At 36.3% G+C, this 22,500-nt stretch overlaps 1 protein-coding gene across 1 annotated transcript in view; it reads left to right on the top strand.

Moving 5' to 3' along the window:
- LOC127430825 (synaptic vesicle glycoprotein 2C-like) overlaps positions 1 to 22,500 on the top strand; it is a 66,531-nt gene that overhangs the window by 33,009 nt on the left and 11,022 nt on the right. The window contains exons 5-10 of the mRNA XM_051680930.1: positions 2,045 to 2,178; positions 2,298 to 2,387; positions 4,933 to 5,043; positions 8,457 to 8,545; positions 12,117 to 12,281; positions 21,435 to 21,568. Of these exons, the coding sequence (XP_051536890.1) occupies positions 2,045 to 2,178; positions 2,298 to 2,387; positions 4,933 to 5,043; positions 8,457 to 8,545; positions 12,117 to 12,281; positions 21,435 to 21,568 (723 nt within the window). The remainder of the gene's footprint in view (positions 1 to 2,044; positions 2,179 to 2,297; positions 2,388 to 4,932; positions 5,044 to 8,456; positions 8,546 to 12,116; positions 12,282 to 21,434; positions 21,569 to 22,500) is intronic.

The raw sequence follows: 22,500 nt of genomic DNA, 5'->3' as shown, positions 1-22,500 counted from the left end.
TTGTTTTTACCTAATAAGTTTATTGTTAGGAAAAAACAAAAGTTATTTTTTTTTTATTTTGCATTATATTTTGTATCTCCTAATGTTTGTATCATCTACTTATTAAAAGGAAAAATATTAAAGGAGTAGTTATCCCAAACATTTAAATTCTTTAACAATTTATCTCATTTGCACTTGTGCATAAACTTGTTGCGTTACGATTGATAATGAAAGCTGTTTGGTATTTTTTACATCAAACCTGACACAACGTGTCTTTACATATTTGAACATACGGTATGCAGTACTGCGGAGGTCAAGATTTCTGGAATATATCCCACAAGTCATACAGACTTTCAATTCATTATGTTAAAAAGAGCAGAGAGAACATTCTGTCTGTCATCTCCTTTTGTGTTCCAAGTAAGAAAGAATGTCATACAGGATTCAGCAACATGAGTGTGAGTAAATGATGACAGAATTTTCATTCTTGGGTGAACACTTCCTTTAAAAAAAATGTTTCCGGTCGAAGGCCTTTCTGTCCTCCAAGGCGTCTTCATTTGTTACTCTCTGTTCCTCTGTAAGTGTCTCTGTCGGCTGTATTGCTCACCGTTTCTCAGTTTATGAATAAAAGCACTGTGTCTCCAGAACCGCACACACACCATATGGCTCCGCTCCGCCTCTAGACATCTCTGCAGCATCAGAAAACAGCAGCCATGTGGAAAATCATAGCAACTTGAATGATTATTTTTCAGCATGAGTGTGTTTGTTTTCAGTCAGTATTACTCCTGAAGGGATTCTTAATAGACTCTCAAATCCTCCTCTCCACACACACACACAAACAAACTTATTCACTGTGAAATTCACTCGAGGAGTTTATTCTGAGGCTTTGTGGGGAAAAGCTGTGCATTTGGTGTTGTGTTGAATCTGATTTGCTTGTTTTTAAAGTGCCATTGAAGTACCAAGGTTTTTTTTTAATACAGTACAGTGGTAATATACTGTATATCACAGTATTATCATGGTTTTTCAAACATGTCCCATGATATTACCATGGTATTTTTGTGTGTGATGGGGGGGGGCATGTATCATGGTTATACCCTGTTTTTTTGCCATGTACTATGGTAATACCATGGTTTTTTTTTGGACATGTACCATAGTTTTTACCAGTATTTTTTTTATTTATTTGGGGGGGGGGTGGCATTTACTATGGTATTACCCTGTTTTTTAGACATGTACTATGGTAATACCAGGGTTTTTTTTTGGGGGGGGGGGGGCATGTACCATAGTATTATCATTTTTGGGGGGAATGTACCATGGTACAATACATGGCAATACCATGTTTCTTTTTTTGTGGGGGGGGTGGGGGTGGTGGCATCTACTATGGGATTACCCTGTTTTTTTAGACGTACTTTGGTAATAAATCTTTTTTTTTTTTTTGGGACATATGCCATAGTATTACCATTTTTGGGAGGCATGTACCATGGTATTACCCTGTTGTTGTTTTTTTTTTGGGGGGGGGGGGGGATACTATGGTACTACCATGTTTTTTGGACTTGTACAATGACAATACCATGTTTTTTTTGGGGGGGGGGGGGCATGTACTATGGGATTACCCTGTTTTTTAGACATGTACTATGGTTATACATTTTTTTGGGGGGGTGGGGGGAAAGAGACATATACCATAGTATTACCATTTTTGGGGAGACATGAACCATGATATTACCGTTTGTTTTTTTTTCACATGTACCTATTGTTGTTGTTGTTGTTTTTGGCCATGTATCATGGTATTACCCTGTTTTTGTTTTTTTTTACATGTACATTGTATTACCATTTTTTTTTTCTCTATGTACCATAGTATTATAATGTTTTTGAGCATGTATCATGGTATTACCCTGTTTTTTTGGGGGGCATGCACCATGGTATTATCATTTTATGGGGGCATGTACCACGGTATTACCCTTTATTTTGGGGGGGGGGGGGCATGTACCTGTTAATTTAATTGTCATTGGTAGGTTAAAGTTTCTCTTATTGTTTAACTGTCTGTCTGGTGTGTGTGTGTGTGTGTGTGCAGGCTGGAGTTTCAGTATGGGTTCAGCATATCAGTTTCACAGTTGGCGTGTGTTTGTGGTGGTCTGCGCGCTGCCATGCGTCTCAGCAGTCGTTGCGCTCACATTTATGCCAGAGAGTCCACGATTCTACCTGGAGGTAAAGTGTGTGTGTTTGTGCTTTCTCTTGTGTGTGTACTTTTGTTGTGGGAACATCAGTGTCTGAACTGAATGTTGAAATTGTGCGTGTGATTAACTCTTTATTCTCTGTATATTCAGATGGGGAAACATGATGAGGCATGGATGGTTCTTAAACAGATTCATGACACCAACATGCGTGCTCGCGGAGAACCTGAGAAAGTATTTACAGTGAGTGACACACCTGCACACATTCACTTTAAATGAGAACATAACAGAGATGTCTGTAAAACTTTTTAAAATACATACTAAATGTTATACACGTTAACATGAGACAAGAGTGAAAGAATCGCAAAGTTATACTCCAGTCTTTCAAATCATTTTTTGCTTTTAAACTCTCTGGAATGTGTTGCCCTGTTACTTAAGACATTATTTTCACCTGTTTTTACAAACCAGATTGTTTTTTTGGTATTTAACAGCATGCAAATAGTATTGAATCTGGAATATTTCTTGAAATAGTAATGAATTTTAAGGTAATGAATTTAATGCATACATTTAAATGCAAAAAAAAGAATGGGCCTCATTCATGAAACACAAGCCGAATGATTTTCTGTGCAAATCGTTCATAAAGCTGTTCTGACGTAAATTCTCGGATTCATGAACGTTTTTGTATTTTTAAAATGTTAGTTGGTATGAAACTTACACCTGCTCCCGGTCAACCATATTGGAAATGTTTCTTTGGTGCTTCCATTTATTTCTTCAAAGTATAGTTTATTCCCATCTCTGCTTCATACGTTTTATATAATTTTTCCAGCAGAAGTGCTTGGCATGAGGCAGGGCTGGATTGGTAATCTGGCATACCGGGCATTCTCCCGGTGGGCTGACGCACTTTGGGGCCGATCAGGGGCGGACTGGCCATGAGGAAAACTGGGCGGGCCGGTGGGCCGGCCGCGAAACGGGCCGAATGAGCTGAAATGAGCCACCACACTATGCAAAACGGGCCACAAAACGACGCCGCGATATGCAGAAAAGGACAGCGACCCGGTTGGCCCAGTTGCTAGGGAGGGTAGAGTCACACGGGGTAACCTCCTCGTGATCGCCATAATGTGGTTCTCGCTCTCGGTGGGGTGTGTGGTGGGTTGTGGTGAGTTGTGGATGCCATGGAGAATAGCGTGAAGCCTCCACATACACTATGTCTCCGTGGTAACGCGCTCAACAAGCCACGTGATAAGATGCGTGGATTGACGGTCTCAGACGCGGAGGCAACTGAGATTCGTCCTCCGCCACCCGGATTGAGGCGAGTCACTACACCACCAGGGGGCTTTCACACTGGGCACGTTTGCTGAGGTCCGATTCCGAGTGCGATTGTTCCCGGTGCCCCACGCAGCTTTAGTCTGGTTTCACACTCACTTGATTCTATAGTGCTACAGTTCCATTGCAACCAAACTCGGACCACCTCCTACAGGTAGTCTCGGGTTCGGTACCGCGGCGCGCTACCCAGTCCGCATGACAGCTTTCACATTACAAATTTTTCATGCGAACCGTGCTGTGTTTCAAACTAAACTGTCAGTGTGAAAGCACCCTTAGAGCGCATTAGGAATTGGGCAATCCAAATTGGAAAAAAAAATAAAAATAATAAAAAATAAAAACAAATTGTGGTGGACATCCTCCTGCCTAAAGCTTCACGTCAAACCATTTTTATTTACATTTTTGGACTGTCTGATTCACAAAAGAGCCTCCGATAAGAACAAAAACATGTGATGACAGTAAAGTTCCTCTCGTTCTTTGAGACGCTATTGTGTTTGCTAAATCAATATTTTACGATGTGAATGCACTTGATCCATAAATACGATTTCATTACTGTTCCACATAATATAGATTTTAAAAGCATTTACGAACGAGTCTGATGCCTTCTTTATATGCCGTTTTCATGGGCGTGGATTTTGCTAATTGTTATATTTTAAAAAAAAAATAAAATTCCCAATTTGGAATGCCCAATTCCCAATGTGCTTTTAAGTCCTCATGGTCACGTAGTGGCGGGCCTCTGTGTTTGAGACTGTCAACCTGTGCATCTTACCATGTGGCTTGTTGAGCGCGTTGCTACGGAGACATAGTGCGTGTGGAGGCTTCATGCCATCCACCGTGGCAACCACGCTCAACTCACCACACGCCCCACTGAGAACGAACCACATTATGGCAACCACGAGGAGTTTACCCCATGTGACTCTATCCTCCCTAGCAACTGGGCAATTTTGGTTGCTTAGGAGACATGGCTGGAGTCACTCAGCATGCCCTGGGATTCGAACTAGCGAGCTAGCGAACTCCAGGGGTGGTAGATAGCATATTTTACCACTGAGCTACCCAGGCCCCCATCTGATAATTGTTATTGAATGTGCACATGTCCCCCTATTTACGAATGTTTGGAATTCACTAACATGCACATTTTTAATGTACAAATCTAGGGTGTACGCAGCATTTGTGAATCCAGAGGGAAATTTCCAGAAAGGTCAATTTTATGAGTAAATAACTCTCAATTTATCAGTTTCATGAATGAGGCCCTATGTGACAAAGGATACAGTTTTATGATGTTGTAGTATGTCCCATTTCTGGCGTACTGTCTTGCTACACAGTCAAAAGTATGTATCACCAGAGAAATACATACTTTAAGAATGTAGTAGAAGTTGTGAATTGGGATGCAGCACCGCTCACTCTCTCAAACTTCTCTAAACCAAATGGCTGCATTGGTAATGTCACATCTCTCTGTTTCCCCCTACAGGTAAACCGTATAAAGATCCCCAAACAGCTGGATGAGCTGGTGGAGATGCAGTCAGAGTCTACAAACCCTGTGGCTAAAGTGTTATTCAGAATCAGAAGTGAACTGCATGGAGTGAGTGAACAAACACCTGAATATTGACCTAAGACTAGACTCCTAAACTATTAACCCTAGCTGTAATTTGTATATTTTGTATAAGAATACATCTAATCTGTCATCGGTTATATTTTAAGTATTACTGCGTAAAGCTGCTGTATATTATTTTTTTGTTTTTTTTGTAATAGCATGCATAAAATGCTACTACCTGACATTACAGATATTAGTGTGTTGTGAAAATTCACACCTGTGTGTTTGACTGCTCGGGTTGCCACCTGTCCAGGATTTTCCTGTACTGTATAGAAATATTTAATTCAATTCTGGGACGCAAAGGGTCCTTGAATTTGGACATTTTCCCAACACCATTTGAGCATTATGAACCACTCTTTCATATGAACCTTTAAAGTCCGATTGATTTTAGTGAATCGGTTCGTTCAGATGGTTTATGTAAATTAACTGGTTTAAAAGACGATTCATTTTGAGCAACGTCTTTGTATTTATTTTTGAATCTCTAGATTTATACTGCTGTTCACCACCATTTTTGATCATTTATAATGTTGTTTTGCAGTTCGGTAACACTTTACAATGAGGTTCCATTCGTTAACATTAGTTAATGCATTAGGTATCATGAACTAGCATTAAACAATATATATATTTTTTATATATTGTAAACTCTCCCCTTTTTTTCCCCAATTTGGAATTCCCAATGCGCTCTAAGTCCTCGTGGTGGCATAGTGAATCGCCTCAATCCGGGTGGTGGAGGATGAGTGTCAGTTGCCTCCACGTCAATCCACGCATCTTATCACGTGGCTTGTTGAGCGCGTTACCACGGAGACATAGCGCTTGTGGAGGCTTCACACTATTCTCTGCGGCATCCACGCACAACTCACCACGCGCCCCACTGAGAGCGAGAACCACATTATAGCGACCACAAGGAGGTTACCCCATGTGACTCTACCCTCCCTAGCAACCGGGCCAATTTGGTTGCTTAGGAGACCTGGCTGGAGTCACTCAGCACTCCCTGGATTCGAACTCGCGACTCCAGGGGTGGTAGTCAGCGTCAATACTCGCTGAGATACCCAGGCCCCCTATATATTAATCTTATTAGTTTAAAAAAATACAATTGTTCATAGTTTGTTCATGTTAGGTCATAGTGCATGAACTTATGTAATTATACCTGTATATATATATATATATACAACTTTTGATTTTAAAAATGAATGTATTAGTATATGTTGAAATTAACCTTAACCAAGATTAATGCTCTAAAAGTATTGCTCACTGTTAATTCATGTTAACTAATGTAGTTAACTTATGTTAACAAATGGAACCTTATTGTTAAGTGTTATGTGTAGTTTTATTATTTAGTGTCCAATTATCTGTTCAAATGGTGTTTAATTCTGTACACTGAAAAACAGGGAAAGCAGCTCTATTGAAAATACTAAACCAGTACCCTTAAAATCAACACAATACATATACACTGTTGGCAAAAAGTTTGGAATAATGTACAGATTTTGCTCTTATGGAAAGAAATTGGTACTTTTATTCACCAAAGTGGCATTCAACTGATCACAATGTATAGTCAGGACATTAATAACGTGAAAAATTACTATTACAATTTGAAAAAAATGTTCAGAACTTCTTAAACTACTTCAAAGAGTTCTCATCAAAAAATCCTCCACGTGCAGCAATGACAGCTTTGCAGATCCTTGTTATTCCAGCTGTCAGTTTGTTCAGATACTCAGGTGACATTTCACCCCACACTTCCTGTAGCACTTGCCATAGATGTGACTGTCTTGTCGGGCACTTCTCACACACCTTACAGTCTAGCTGATCCCACAAAAGCTCAATGGGGTTAAGATCCAGAACACTCTTTTCCAATGATCTGTTGTCCAATGTCTGTGTTTCTTTGCCCACTCGAACCTTTTCTTTTTGTTTTTCTGTTTCAAAAGTGTCTTTTTCTTTGCAATTCTTCCCATAAGGCCTGCACCCCTGAGTCTTCTCTTTACTGTTGTACATGAAACTGGTGTTGAGCGGGTAGAATTCAATGAAGCTGTCAGCTGAGGACATGTGAGGTGTCTATTTGTCAAACTAGAGACTCTGATGTACTTATCCTCTTGTTTAGTTGTACATCTGGTCTTCCACATCTCTTTCTGTCCTTGTTAGAGTCAGTTGTCCTTTGTGTTTGAAGACTGTAGTGTACATCTTTGTATGAAATCTTCAAGCATTGTATAGCCTTCATTCCTCAAAACAATGATTGACTGATGAGTTTCTAGAGAAAGCTGTTTCTTTTTTGCCATTTTTGACCTAATATTGATCTTAAGACATGCCAGTCTATTGCATACTGTGACAACTCAAAAACAAACACAAAGACAATGTTAAGCTTCATTTAATGAACCAAATATCTTTCGGCTGTGTTTGATATAATGGCAAGTGATTTTCTAGTACCAAATGATCAATTTATCATGATTACTCAAGGATACAGTGTTGGAGTGATGGCTGCTGCCTAGATTTGATCAAAAATGACTTTTTTCAAATAGTGATGGTGCTGTTTTTTACATCAGTAATGTCCTGACTATACTTTGTGATCAGCTGAATGCCACTTTGGTGAATTAAAGTACCAATTTCCTCCCGAAACAGCAAAATCTGTACATTATTCCAAACTTTTAGCCACCAGTGTATATTTAAGATGAGAACGTAATTATATTGCGTAAAGTCCAAGTGAAATTCAGTACAGTCATCAAAAAGTGATTGATTACATTGCTATGAAATATTCAAATGGATTCAGACTTCTAATGGATGGTGTTCACTCAACGTGACGTGACGTGTGGTTAAAGTCAGCAAAATGTCTCAAATCACTTGCAGCACCTTTAAAAAGAAGTCTTGTTGAACACATATGAAGTAAATATGTTAGCCCACTTGATCGTGATAGTTCCAAGTTACAATAAATAATGCAGATTTTAATGCAGTGTATTTTACAATTATGTTTAAAAATATGTGTAAACAGAGTATTTTGGGTACATCACTTTTGATGTCATTGAACTGTACTTTATGTTATGTAACAGCATTATGTCGGCTATTGGCCACCTTGCTCTCTAGATATCATTATTGGCATTGGCCATTAAAACCCATATTAGTTGGCCACAGAAAACACATTCAGATCGCTCACGGCGCAAAATCTCAGTGCTGATATTTAAAGCAGGAGAGCATGACTCATTCTTTTTTTGCATGAACACTTTCAGACTCTCCAGACACTCCTTTTAATAAAATAAAAAATACAATGAAGTCCATAAAGTTCAGCTGGGACTCCAAACGGACCAAATGTTCTGCTGATTAATCTTTCCCTTTGCATTTCTTTAAAGGTGTGATCTAAAGAAATCTAACAGTTCACATTATATTTGTGTGTTATGCATTCATTTGTGTTTGTGCAGATCTGGCGTACATTCCTGAAGTGTTGGGATTACCCCGTCAAGGACAACACTGTGAAGTTGGCTGTGGTTTGGTTCTCGCTGTCGTTCGGGTGAGACAGTTTGGCTCTGATATCTTCCATCTGATTATCTGGAATGATCCCTGATTTACACCACATTATTACACACATTAAACAGCGGAGACATGATTACAGTGATCACACAGTGTTTGGGTGAATCTCACAAAAGCTGTCAAGAGCATGGCCAGGTCACATTTCACTCCAAAATCAAAAGAAAAGGAAATTATAATGTGGATTATTTTAGGACCATTAACATTTTTGTTTTATGACATAATTTTCATTATAATTAAGCTTATTCAAAGCCCCTTCCCCAGTCAGTAGCCAACTACTATGTGAAAAAAATCTCATTCTAATATAATATAAAAAATATAATGACTAAATTTAATTTCTTTATATTATTTAAGTTAAATTTGTAAAGTACAATTTTAAGTTAGTACACATCATGGTAGTATTTGTTGTTTTTAATTTATTCTGATTATAATTATATATATATATATATATAAAATATCTATTTAATATAGTTAATTAGAATATATATATACACTATATTGCCAAAAGTATTCGCTCATCTGCCTTTAGACGCATATGAACTTAAGTGACATCCCATTCTTAATCCATAGGGTTTAATATGATGTCGGCCCACCCTTTGCAGTTATAACAGCTTCAACTCTTCTGGGAAGGCTTTCCACAAGGTTTAGGAGTGTGTTTATGGGAATTTTTGACCATTCTTCCAGAAGCGCATTTGTGAGGTCAGACACTGATGTTGGACAAGAAGGCCTGGCTCGCAGTCTTCACTCTAATTCATCCCAAAGGTGCTCTATCGGGTTGAGGTCAGGACTCTGTGCAGGCCAGTCAAGTTCTTCCACACCAAACTCGCTCATCCATGTCTTTATGGACCTTGCTTTGTGCACTGGTGTGCAGTCATGTTGGAACAGGAAGGGGCCATCCCCAAACTGTTCCCACAAAGTTGGGAGCATGGAATTGTCCAAAATCTCTTGGTATGCTGAAGCATTCAGAGTTCCTTTCACTGGAACTAAGGGGCCAAGCCCAGCTCCTGAAAAACAACCCCACAACATAATCCCCCCTCCACCAAACTTCACAGTTGGCACAATGCAGTCAGACAAGTACCGTTCTCCTGGCAACCGCCAAACCCAGACTCGTCCATCAGATTGCCAGATGGAGAAGCGTGATTCGTCACTTCAGAGAACGCGTCTCCACTGCTCTAGAGTCCAGTGGCGGCGTGCTTTACACCACTGCATCCGACGCTTTGCATTGCACTTGGTGATGTATGGCTTGGATGCAGCTGCTCGGCCATGGAAACCCATTCCATGAAGCTCTCTACGCACTGTTCTTGAGCTAATCTGAAGGCCACATGAACTTTGGAGGTCTGTAGCGATTGACTCTGCAGAAAGTTGGCGACCTCTGCGCACTATGCGCCTCAGCATCCGCTGACCCCGCTCTGTCATTTTACGTGGCCTACCACTTCGTGGCTGAGTTGCTGTCATTCCCAATCGCTTCCACTTTGTTATAATACCACTGACAGTTGACTGTGGAATATTTAGTAGTGAGGAAATTTCACGACTGGACTTGTTGCACAGGTGGCATCCTATCACAGTACCACGCTGGAATTCACTGAGCTCCTGAGAGCGGCCCATTCTTTCACAAATGTTTGTAGAAGCAGTCTGCATGCCTAGGTGCTTCATTTTATACACCTGTGGCCATGGAAGTGATTAGAACACCTGAATTCAATTATTTGGATGGGTGAGCGAATACTTTTGGCAATATAGTGTATATATATATATATATATATATATATATATATATATATATATATATATATATATATATATATATATATAGGGGGCCTGGGTAGCTCAGCGAGTATTGACGCTGACTACACCCCTGGAGTCGCGAGTTCGAATACAGGACGTGCTGAGTGACTCCAGTCAGGCTTTCTAAGCAACCAAATTGGCCCAGTTGCTAGGGAGGGTAGAGTCACATGGGGTAACCTCCTCGTGGTCGCTATAATGTGGTTCTCGCTCTCAGTGAGGTGCGTGGTGAGTTTTGCGTGGATGCCGCGGAGAATAGCGTGAAGCCACCACACGCGCTATGTCTCCACGGTAACGCACTCAACAAGCCACGTGATAAGATGCGCGGATTGACGGTCTCAGACGCGGAGGCAACTGAGATTCGTCCACCGCCATCCGGATTGAGGCGAGTCACTACACCACCACGAGGACTTAGAGTGCATTGGGAATTCCAAATTGGGGAGAAAAAATAAATACATATATATATATATATATATATATATATATATATATATATATATATATATATATATATATATATATATATATAATAATAATATATTAATAATAATATATATAATATATATATATATATATATATATATATATATATATATATATATATATATAATATTATTGAGAATTTGGGGGTAAATGTGCTTTATTGTCATGTAATGTCACAATGCAAAAAAAAATCTTAATGGTTCTAAAAATAGGTTTCATTTTCTTAAAGTCAGATATAATTTCTTATTTTTGTTTCTTTTGATTTTGGGGTAAAATATGACAATATATATTTCTTAGTGCGATTGACCTGTTTGTGTGGCATTTTTAATATGTTAAAAATCAGATCTATTCTATTCTGTTTTCATCTGGAGCTGAGATATAGTGGGACATACAGCCTTGTGTCTTTCTGTCTGTATCTCTCTGTATTCTCCCTCTCATTTTTTCTGTCACTATAATGAAGTGTTGTCCCTATAATCACCATGTTTTAAGTTGCTGTCTTGCAGTGGTTAGGCCCAGAGGCAGAGCTGCATAAGAGGGACTAGTAAAAGTTTAATTACTGTATTTACTAGAGCTTAAGTCTGGCTAGATAGAGCTCTGTGGGAGGGTTTATATCAACTTTGATGTGTAACTACACGCTTTACTCTTGAAATCCCACTAAAACCAAAAACTTTTCTATACTATTCTAATGCAGATAGTTGCAGCTATAACTAATAATAATTTGTGGGGAAATGTTTAATAAGGCAAACATCACTTCAACTCAATGTAACTCATTCTTAGGGTTAGTGACATAATATCACAAATGTATTCTATTCTGTTCTATTCTATTATTGTCCTAATATATTCAATTCTATTCTATCTTGTTCTATTTTGTTTTGTTCAATTTTAATTCACGCTGTAATAGACAAACTCAAACTCACACACTTTAGTACAGAATTAAAGAAAAATATGAGGATTTAAACACACACACACACACACACACACACACACACACACACACACACACACACACACACACACACACACACACACACACATTTTAGCAGCTAATTAAACAGAGAGCAGATGCCTCTATCGCTGCTCTCTGTCAGACTGAAGCCACCACTGAGCAGCAGAAAATAATTAAAGAGCTGATGTCAACCACCTGTGACACACACACACACACACACACACACAGTAAATACATCAGAGAGCTATAACTGGAGTCAGTCCCTGTTAGTCACTCAAACACAACCTGTCACATCTCTCATCTCCAGTGCCTCTGAGTTCACGCTGATGTCATTTCCTGTGTGCAGGTATTATGGTCTATCTGTCTGGTTCCCTGACGTCATAAAGCACCTGCAGGCAGATGAATACGCGTCCCGTGTGAAGATCCACAACAACGAGAGGACTGAAGATTTCACTTTTAATTTCACACTGGAGAACCAGATCCATAACAACGGAGTCTTCGTCAATGACAGGTGCGACACTAAAAACATCCTTTGTGGGCCTCTTATAGCCACTTTCAATGTCTAATATTCTACATTTTATTTGATATTTTTCCCTGAAGTCCACCTATAATGTTAATCAAAGTCGTAATTTTGCCATTTTTCACCCTGTCTCTGACCCTTACAGTCAAGCAGGCTGTTTTTGCTGCTGTACCTTTAAGAATTATACACGTAAAATTACTTCTGTTATGATTGGCTAACGTCTGTGTATTGATGTAGTTCACATTGTTGTTTATCAGGGCGGGTCAAATTATTTAATACTGAATAGGTGTTGATGTGTTAATATGGGTGGTCATATGCTAATGAGCTCATGGTTGTGATGTCATACTCATGATCATTTCCATACAAAGTTGTTTTTGCTGTTTAGTTTAAAGTTGAATGGTTAGTTGAAGGCTGTGTCAGAAATGAGCTTTTCCATTAAGGGGCAATTTTTTTATTTGCTTTTTATTTTTTACCATAATGAGTGCATAGTGTCTCTAAACATAAATCACTGTGTGTGATCTTTTTATGCTGAATATTTGATTATCATATTTCATTATGTTTCAATCATTCATTTCAAAAATATATTCTCAGTTTGAATGATTAGGCCATAATAATTAGTTAACAAATAAAACAAAATCAACATCAACTCATATTCTATTGAATAATAGGCATAACTACTGTAAGTCTAGAATAGAATATTAAGAACTACGTGTATGTCAGATGTTACAAATAAAAAAACACAAACTCATTATAGGGGCACTTTCTGCACCCATATCTTGAATTTGGGGGCAATTTATTTTTCTTTTTTTTTCACTTTCGGTGGCATTTTTGCCCCAAGCCCTGGTTAATTTTTCACCTTGGTTAAATGTTTAGTGTATCTCTAAATAGTACATCAAACTCTTTTATTTCTAAAGTGCAAGAAAAAAATCTGTTTTTCATTCGTCGTGGCATTGTTTCCACAAACATATGCAACGTCACAACATTTATTTCCGTCCAGAGTTGCATTCATTTTTGGCAGAGATCTTGTATTGATGACGGGGGAGTCGAACCACTCCGTAAAGTCTTCTCCAGCACATCCTAAAGTCTTTCAATGGGGTTAAGGTCAGGACTCTGCGGTGGCCAATTCATGTGTGAAAATGAATTGTCGTCCTGGAATCTGTGCCATCAGGGAAATAAAGCTCCATTGATGGGATAACCTGGTCATTCAGTACATTCAGGTAGTCTAGACCTGACCAATTGAAGCAACCCCAGATCATAACACTGCCTTAAATCCAAACAGCAACTTTTTTTTTTTTTTGGCCAGGCAGTGTATGTGTAACGTTCTGTAACGTCTGTAACGATGTTGCTGGTGCTGGCAATGACAAAGACGATGATGTAAAGAACCCAAGTGCAAATTTACTCCAACGTGTATCCAAAAACCCTAACTACAAACATGAAGCAAACATGAACATGAACATGAACATGCTTGACATAAACTTGACACTCACAACCAAAGTTACATTCAACAATACCTGACCATAGACAATGGGTAACACGAGGGTTAAATACATGAACATGGGAGAACACACGACAAGGATAACCAATAAACACAAAGAACTCTAAACAAGATAGCAAGACAATCAAATAATGAAAACAAGACACATGAACATGGAGGGAAACATGAAATCACATGACAAGGGAACCACATGTCATGAAACAGGAACTAGAATTTCAAAATAAAAGACATGAAAAACATGAACCAACAAAATACACATGACAGTATGTTGTTCTGTTCTTTTTTTTATTCTGTATTATTTAATTCAGTATTATTCAACAGACAGATTGGTTGTCACAGCAAACTTTTACCACAACCTTATCCGTTTCTAAGTTAACACTTCTTAGTCGTTGTAAAATCACTGAAATGCAAGTGATTCTGTAACGCATTTCTATTTATTTATTTATTTTTTTGGGTTCTGCTCTGTTACATCCTATTCTGTTCTGTTTAATTCTATTCTATTGTTCTATTCACTTTTATTTTATTCTATTCTGTTTTGATCTCCTTTGTTTTATTCTATTCTACTCTATTCGGTTCTATTTGGTTCTGCTCTGTTCCATCATTTCCTGTTCTCTTTAATTATATTCTGTTCTATTGTTCTATTCACCTTTGTTGTATTCTATTCTATTCGGTCCTGTTCTGTTCCATTCTTTTCTGTTCTGTTTTATTCTGTTATATTCTGTTGTTCTATTCTCTTTTATTGTATTCTATTCTGTTTTGTTCTGTTTTTTATTCTATTCAATTCTACTCTATTCTATTTGGTTCTGCTCTGTTCCATCTTTTCTTGTTCTCTTTAATTATATTCTGTCCTATTGTTCTATTAATTTGTATTGTATTCTATTCTGTTTTGATTTGCATTGTTTTATTCTATACATTCTATTCTGTTCTGCTCTATTCTATTGTATTCTATTCGGTCTGTTCCATTATTTTCTGTTCTGTTTTATTCTGTTATATTCTGTTGTTCTATTCACTTTTATTGTATTCTATTCTGTTTTTATGCTTTTTTATTCTATTCTACTCTATTCTATTCGGTTCTATTTGGTTCTGCTCTGTTTCATCATTTCCTGTTCTATTTAATTATATTCTGTCCTATTGTTCTATTCACTTGTATTGTATTCTATTCTGTTTTGATTTGCATTGTTTTATTCTATACATTCTATTCTGTTCTGCTCTATTCTATTGTATTCTATTCGGTCTGTTCCATTATTTTCTGTTCTGTTTTATTCTGTTATATTCTGCTGTTCTATTCACTTTTATTGTATTCTATTCTGTTTTTATGCTTTTTTATTCTATTCTACTCTATTCTATTCGGTTCTATTTGGTTCTGCTTTGTTTCATCATTTCATGTTCTCTTTAATTATATTCTGTTCTATTGTTCTATTCACTTTTATTTTATTCTATTCTATTTTGATCTGCATTGTTTTATTCTATTCTGTTCTGTTATATGCTATTGTGTTCTGTTCGGTTCTGTTCCATTCTTTTCTGTTATGTTTTATTCTATTATGTTCTGTTGTTCTATGCACTTTTATTGTATTCTATTCTGTTCTATTTGGCTTTCCGTTCTATTCTGTTGTGTTCTGTCTTGTTTTTTTATTCTGAATTATTTAATTCTGTATTTTTTAACAGACAACTTGCTCGTCACAGCAAACTTTTGCCATGTCCTTAACCGTTTCTAGGTGAATACTTCTTAATCGTTGTAAAATAATTGAAACGCAAGTGATTCTGTAACGCAATTCTATTTTATTCTTTCTGTTCTGCTCTGTTCCATCCCATTTTGTTCTGTTTAATTCTATTATATTCTTCTTTTAACTTTTATTGTATTCTATTCTGTTTGGATTCTATTCTATTCTATTCGGTTCTATTCTATTCAGTTCTGTTCCATTCCTTTCTGTTATGTTTTATTCTATTATGTTCTGTTGTTCTATTTAATTTTTATTGTATTCTGTTCTGTTATATTTGGCTTTCTATTTGTATTCTATTCTCTTGTTTTTTAGTTTGATTTTATTCTATTCTCTTGTTTTTTTAGTTTGATTGTATTCTATTCTCTTGTTTTTTTAGTTTGATTGTATTCTATTCTCTTGTTTTTTTAGTTTGATTGTATTCTATTCTCTTGTTTTTTAGTTTGATTGTATTCTATTTTCTTGGTTTTTTTTAGTTTGATTGTATTCTATTCTCTTGTTTTTTAGTTTGATTGTATTCTATTCTCTTGTTTTTTTTGTTTGATTGTATTCTATTCTCTTGTTTTTTAGTTTGATTGTATTCTATTCTCTTGTTTTTTTTGTTTGATTGTATTCTATTCTCTTGTTTTTTAGTTTGATTGTATTCTATTCTCTTGTTTTTTTTGTTTGATTGTATTCTATTCTCTTGTTTTTAGTTTGATTTTATTCTATTCTCTTGTTTTTTAGTTTGATTGTATTCTATTCTCTTGTTTTTTTAGTTTGATTGTATTCTATTCTCTTGTTTTTTAGTTTAATTGTATTCTATTCTCTTGTTTTTTTTAGTTTGATTGTATTCTATTCTCTTGTTTTTTAGTTTGATTGTATTCTATTCTCTTGTTTTTTTAGTTTGATTGTATTCTATTCTCTTGTTTTTTTAGTTTGATTGTATTCTATTCTCTTGTTTTTTAGTTTGATTGTATTCTATTCTCTTGTTTTTTTAGTTTGATTGTATTCTATTCTCTTGTTTTTTAGTTTAATTGTATTCTATTCTCTTGTTTTTTTTAGTTTGATTGTATTCTATTCTCTTGTTTTTTAGTTTGATTGTATTCTATTCTCTTGTTTTTTTAGTTTGATTGTATTCTATTCTCTTGTTTTTTTAGTTTGATTGTATTCTATTCTCTTGTTTTTTAGTTTGATTGTATTCTATTCTCTTGTTTTTTTTAGTTTGATTGTATTCTATTCTCTTGTTTTTTAGTTTGATTGTATTCTATTCTCTTGTTTTTTTAGTTTGATTGTATTCTATTCTCTTGTTTTTTTAGTTTGATTGTATTCTATTCTCTTGTTTTTTAGTTTGATTGTATTCTATTCTCTTGTTTTTTTAGTTTGTATTCTATTCTCTTGTTTTTTAGTTTGATTGTATTCTATTCTCTTGTTTTTTTTGTTTGATTGTATTCTATTCTCTTGTTTTTTAGTTTAATTGTATTCTATTCTCTTGTTTTTTTAGTTTGATTGTATTCTATTTTCTTGTTTTTTTTAGTTTGATTGTATTCTATTCTCTTGTTTTTTAGTTTGATTGTATTCTATTCTCTTGTTTTTTTTGTTTGATTGTATTCTATTCTCTTGTTTTTTAGTTTAATTGTATTCTATTCTCTTGTTTTTTAGTTTGATTGTATTCTATTCTCTTGTTTTTTTGTTTGATTGTATTCTATTCTCTTGTTTTTTTAGTTTGATTGTATTCTATTGTCATGTTTTTTTTTAGTTTGATTGTATTCTATTCTCTTGTTTTTTAGTTTGATTGTATTCTATTGTCATGTTTTTTTTTAGTTTGATTGTATTCTATTCTCTTGTTTTTTAGTTTGATTGTATTCTATTGTCATGTTTTTTTTTAGTTTGATTTTATTCTATTCTCTTGTTTTTTTAGTTTGATTGTATTCTATTGTCATGTTTTTTTTTAGTTTGATTGTATTCTATTCTCTTGTTTTTTAGTTTGATTGTATTCTATTGTCATGTTTTTTTTTTAGTTTGATTGTATTCTATTCTCTTGTATTTTTAGTTTGATTGTATTCTATTCTCTTGTTTTTTGTTTGATTGTATTCTATTCTCTTGTTTTTTAGTTTGATTTTATTCTATTCTCTTGTTTTTAGTTTGATTTTATTCTATTCTCTTGTTTTTTAGTTTGATTGTATTCTATTCTCTTGTTTTTTAGTTTGATTTTATTCTATTCTCTTGTTTTTTAGTTTGATTGTATTCTATTCTCTTGTTTTTAGTTTGATTGTATTCTATTCTCTTGGTTTTTGTTTGATTGTATTCTATTCTCTTGTTTTTTGTTTGATTGTATTCTATTCTCTTGTTTTTTAGTTTGATTGTATTCTATTCTCTTGTTTTTAGTTTGATTGTATTCTATTCTCTTGGTTTTTGTTTGATTGTATTCTATTCTCTTGTTTTTAGTTTGATTTTATTCTATTCTCTTGTTTTTTAGTTTGATTGTATTCTATTCTCTTGTTTTTAGTTTGATTGTATTCTATTCTCTTGTTTTTTGTTTGATTGTATTCTATTCTCTTGTTTTTTTAGTTTGATTGTATTCTATTGTCTTGTTTTTTAGTTTGATTGTATTCTATTCTCTTGTTTTTTAGTTTGATTGTATTCTATTCTCTTGTTTTTTTAGTTTGATTGTATTCTATTCTCTTGTTTTTTTAGTTTGATTTTATTCTATTCTCTTGTTTTTTAGTTTGATTGTATTCTATTCTCTTGTTTTTTAGTTTGATTGTATTCTATTCTCTTGTTTTTTTAGTTTGATTTTATTCTATTCTCTTGTTTTTTAGTTTGATTGTATTCTATTCTCTTGTTTTTTTAGTTTGATTGTATTCTATTCTCTTGTTTTTTAGTTTGATTGTATTCTATTGTCATGTTTTTTTTTAGTTTGATTGTATTCTATTCTCTTGTTTTTTAGTTTGATTGTATTCTATTCTCCTGTTTTTAGTTTGATTGTATTCTATTCTCTTGTTTTTTAGTTTGATTGTATTCTATTCTCTTGTTTTTTTAGTTTGATTTTATTCTATTCTCTTGTTTTTTAGTTTGATTGTATTCTATTCTCTTGTTTTTTTAGTTTGATTGTATTCTATTCTCTTGTTTTTTAGTTTGATTGTATTCTATTCTCTTGTTTTTTAGTTTGATTGTATTCTATTCTCCTGTTTTTAGTTTGATTGTATTCTATTCTCTTGTTTTTTGTTTGATTGTATTCTATTCTCTTGTTTTTTTAGTTTGATTGTATTCTATTGTCTTGTTTTTTTAGTTTGATTGTATTCTATTCTCTTGTTTTTAGTTTGATTGTATTCTATTCTCTTGTTTTTAGTTTGATTTTATTCTATTCTCTTGTTTTTTAGTTTGATTGTATTCTATTCTCTTGTTTTTTAGTTTGATTTTATTCTATTCTCTTGTTTTTTAGTTTGATTGTATTCTATTCTCTTGTTTTTTAGTTTGATTGTATTCTATTCTCTTGTTTTTTTAGTTTGATTTTATTCTATTCTCTTGTTTTTTTAGTTTGATTGTATTCTATTCTCCTGTTTTTTAGTTTGATTGTATTCTATTCAATTCTATTCTATTTTGTTCTATTCGATTCTGTATCATTTTAATTCTTTTTTTTCTTTTTCTTTTAAAAGACCAATTGCTGTTCTCCGGAAACGTGTTGCATCGTGTCTGGATAGTACAGTGTACAAACCTTTTCCATGCAGTCTTATCTGTTTCAGTTCCTTGGCTTGAAATGAAAACTGAAGCTAAACATGTATGTTTTGCAGGATAAATGAAAGAGAAGTGGATGATGTGGTCTTGTGCTCTCCAACAAACACATTAGGTTTCTGAAGTAATACTGGTCCGAACAATTGGTTTCTGTGTGTGTGTGTTCTTGTTCTTTGTGGTCTGATCTCTCTCTTATAAATAACCTCCCAGTGTTGTGGTAATCTCTGAGCCCGACACAGCGCCAGGAAATTAAAAACCTCTTATCTCTTGTCTCCTCCTTTTCTCTTAATTCTTTCCTCTCTCTTTCTCTCTTTCTCTTTTTTCTATCATCTTCTTTTACTCTGTCTCTGTCCTCCACCTCTCATGAATGAAATGAAACTGTTATTTGCATGTTGTTTTAGCTCCTGCGTCACAGCAAACAGCACATTTATGAACAGATTACACCAAACTGCGGAGAGTAACGCTTGAATCCTGCACACAAAAATATGAATCACACTGACAGAATTCTCCAGATAGAAAAATAACTGGATAGAAATGCAAGATATCGACTGTGTTTGAGCTTCACAAACTTTGTCACTGTGTTTGTGTATCCAGAGAAAAAAGTTCACCCAAAAATGAAAATTCTCTCATTATTTACTCACCCTCATGCCATCCCAGATGTGTAACTTTCTTTCTTCTGCAGAACACAAATGGAGATTTTTAGAAGAATATTTCAGCTCTGTCGATCCTCACAATGCAAGTGAATGGTGACCAGAATTTTGAAGTTCCAAAAAGGACATAGGAAGACCTAAGTGGCCTACCACCAGCAGTGGTAGACACGATCACTCAGGCCAGAGCTCCCTCCACGAGGCAGCTTTATACCCTGAAGTGGCATCGGTTCGCAAATTGGTGTTCTTCCCGAGCTGAAGACCCTCAGAGATCCGCAGTCAGGTCAGTGCTTTCCTTCCTGCAGGAGAGGCTGGAGGAATGGCTGTCCCCTCCACCTTGAAGGTGTATGTGGCCACCATAGCGGCACACCAAGATACAGTGGACGGTAAGTCCTTAGGGAAGCACGACCTGATCATCAGGTTCCTGAGAGGCACCCGGAGGCTGAATCCTCCTAGGTCATGCCTGTTCCCCTCATGGGATCTCTCCGTGGTCCTCCTGGGCCTTCGCGGAGCCCCCTTTGAGCCGCTAGAGTCAGTTGAGTTGAAAGCCCTCTCCTTGAAGATGGCCCTCCTGATTGCGCTCACCTCCATCAAGAGGGTCGGGGACCTGCAAGCATTCTCTGTCAGCGATACCTGCCTGGAGTTCGGTCCGGGTGACTCTCACGTAATCCTGAGATCCCGGCCGGGCTATGTGCCCAAGGTTCCCACAACCCCCTTCAGGGATCAGGTGGTGAACCTGCAAGCGCTGCCGCAGGTGGAGGAAGACCCAGCCCTGTCATTGCTGTGTCCGGTGCATACTTTGCGCATCTACTTGGATCGCACGCAGAGCTTCAGATGCTCTGAGCAGCTCTTTGTCTGCTTTGGTGGACAGCAGAAAGGGAATGCTGTCTACAAACAGAGGCTTGCAAACTGGATCGTGGATGCCATCGCTATGGCATAACAGGCCCAGGCCGTGCCCGCCCCTTCGGGAATACGAGCACACTCCACAAGGAGTCTGGCATCCTCGTGGGCAGTGGCTCATGGCACCTCTCTAGCAGACATCTGCAGGGCAGCGGGCTGGGCGACACCCAATACCTTTGTGTGATTTTACAATCTCCGGGTTGAGCCAGTTTTGTCCCGTGTTCTGTCAGGTACGAACAGGTACGTTCGGGAATACGGACAACTGGCCGGGTGTATCGCTTGCGTATAGTGCCTTTCCCCTCCAAAGAGGCAAAGATGTGTGCTTCTTTTCCCATGCGAGTTCACAAACCCGTGAACCCTGGATGTCCTTCCTCCCTAGCCCTGTGGCTTGCGAATTCAGCGGAGGAATTCACAGCCGGAACCAGTACATGTGCTAATATGCCCTTACTGAGGTAGGCGCTCCACAGGTGCCGGTTACTCCGGTAACCCCCTGTGATGTATTTTCCGCAGTAGGGTTTCTCATTGGCCTTTTCTCAAAGATCTGAGGTGATCGGGGCTCTCAAAAGCGACCCCGTAGTGTCACTACATCGACACAACATCTCGTTCCCTCCATCAGGGAATGGAGGTTGCGAAGTAACCAAGACGTTTCCTCTCCTGTCCTGTTTTTCAGGTTTATCAGCATGAAGTTTAAATCCGTGACTTTCATGGACTCCACTTTTCAGAGCTGTTATTTTGAGGACGTGAGCTCCATTGGCTCCTACTTCAAGAATTGCACCATCATAGAAGCTTTCTTCTATAACACAGGTAAGAGTGTGTCTTGTAAAATCTTGAAAATATCAGTGAACTTTACAATTGTCATTTTTAGGCTTGGAAAAAGTCTATTAAATTACTAACATCTTGAATCGTCATGGAAATGTCTGTAGTGAACATGTATTTTTCTTGTTATGCTCAGCAAATATATTTCAATGACTAGATATTGCTATTGTTAGTGCAACCTCTATTAAGTTAATCTTAAAAATCCTTATGCAGTGATCACAAATGACTGGGAAAATCAAGGATATGTTTTGGTCAAAAAGAGAAATCTAATATGTAAATTTGCACTGAAAAATTCATCACACTTATGGAAGTTTTGTACAGTATATTCAAAAGTAACTGCAAGACAATGGAGACATTAGCATTACTATTTCAATACTCTCAAGACTCCGGAAATTCAATTTGGATTTTGGCAAACACTCTTCATGATGAGAAATGCATACACAAATACTGTATATATTTGAATTATGTCACAATTCATTCATCCACAAAAAAAAAAAAAAAAAAAAAAAAAAAAAAGGCATTTCAAATACAGTGTGTAATTCCTTTTGAATATTTTACACACAAAACTTCCACATGTAGTGTAGTCTCATCTCCTGCTCTCATTGGTTAAAACATGGAAAGAATCTAATTGAATTGGTTATTGGAATAGGTTAATAGGCTCATTTAAATTCTAATAGGCCGATGGTAACTTAGGAGACTCTTACTCTTCTGTAGATTAGAGTTTCAGACTGCAGATGAGGCATGAAATTAAAAAAAACCCTTGCTCTATTACAGTATACTGGGAGAAATGAAAACAAAAGAAACTAAGAAAAGAAAGGCTTTGTTCTACGGACTGTGTCTGTTATTCATGTATTAGTGATCTGAGCTGTGACACAGTGTGTTCTGTCGAGCTCCACTGAGTCACAGATAACAGAGAGAGA

This window comes from Myxocyprinus asiaticus, chromosome 40 (genome assembly GCF_019703515.2).
Source record: "Myxocyprinus asiaticus isolate MX2 ecotype Aquarium Trade chromosome 40, UBuf_Myxa_2, whole genome shotgun sequence".
Classification (NCBI taxonomy): Eukaryota; Metazoa; Chordata; class Actinopteri; order Cypriniformes; family Catostomidae; genus Myxocyprinus; species Myxocyprinus asiaticus.
Note: the sequence above shows the minus strand (reverse complement) of the source record. Positions and strands in the feature narration are given on the sequence as shown.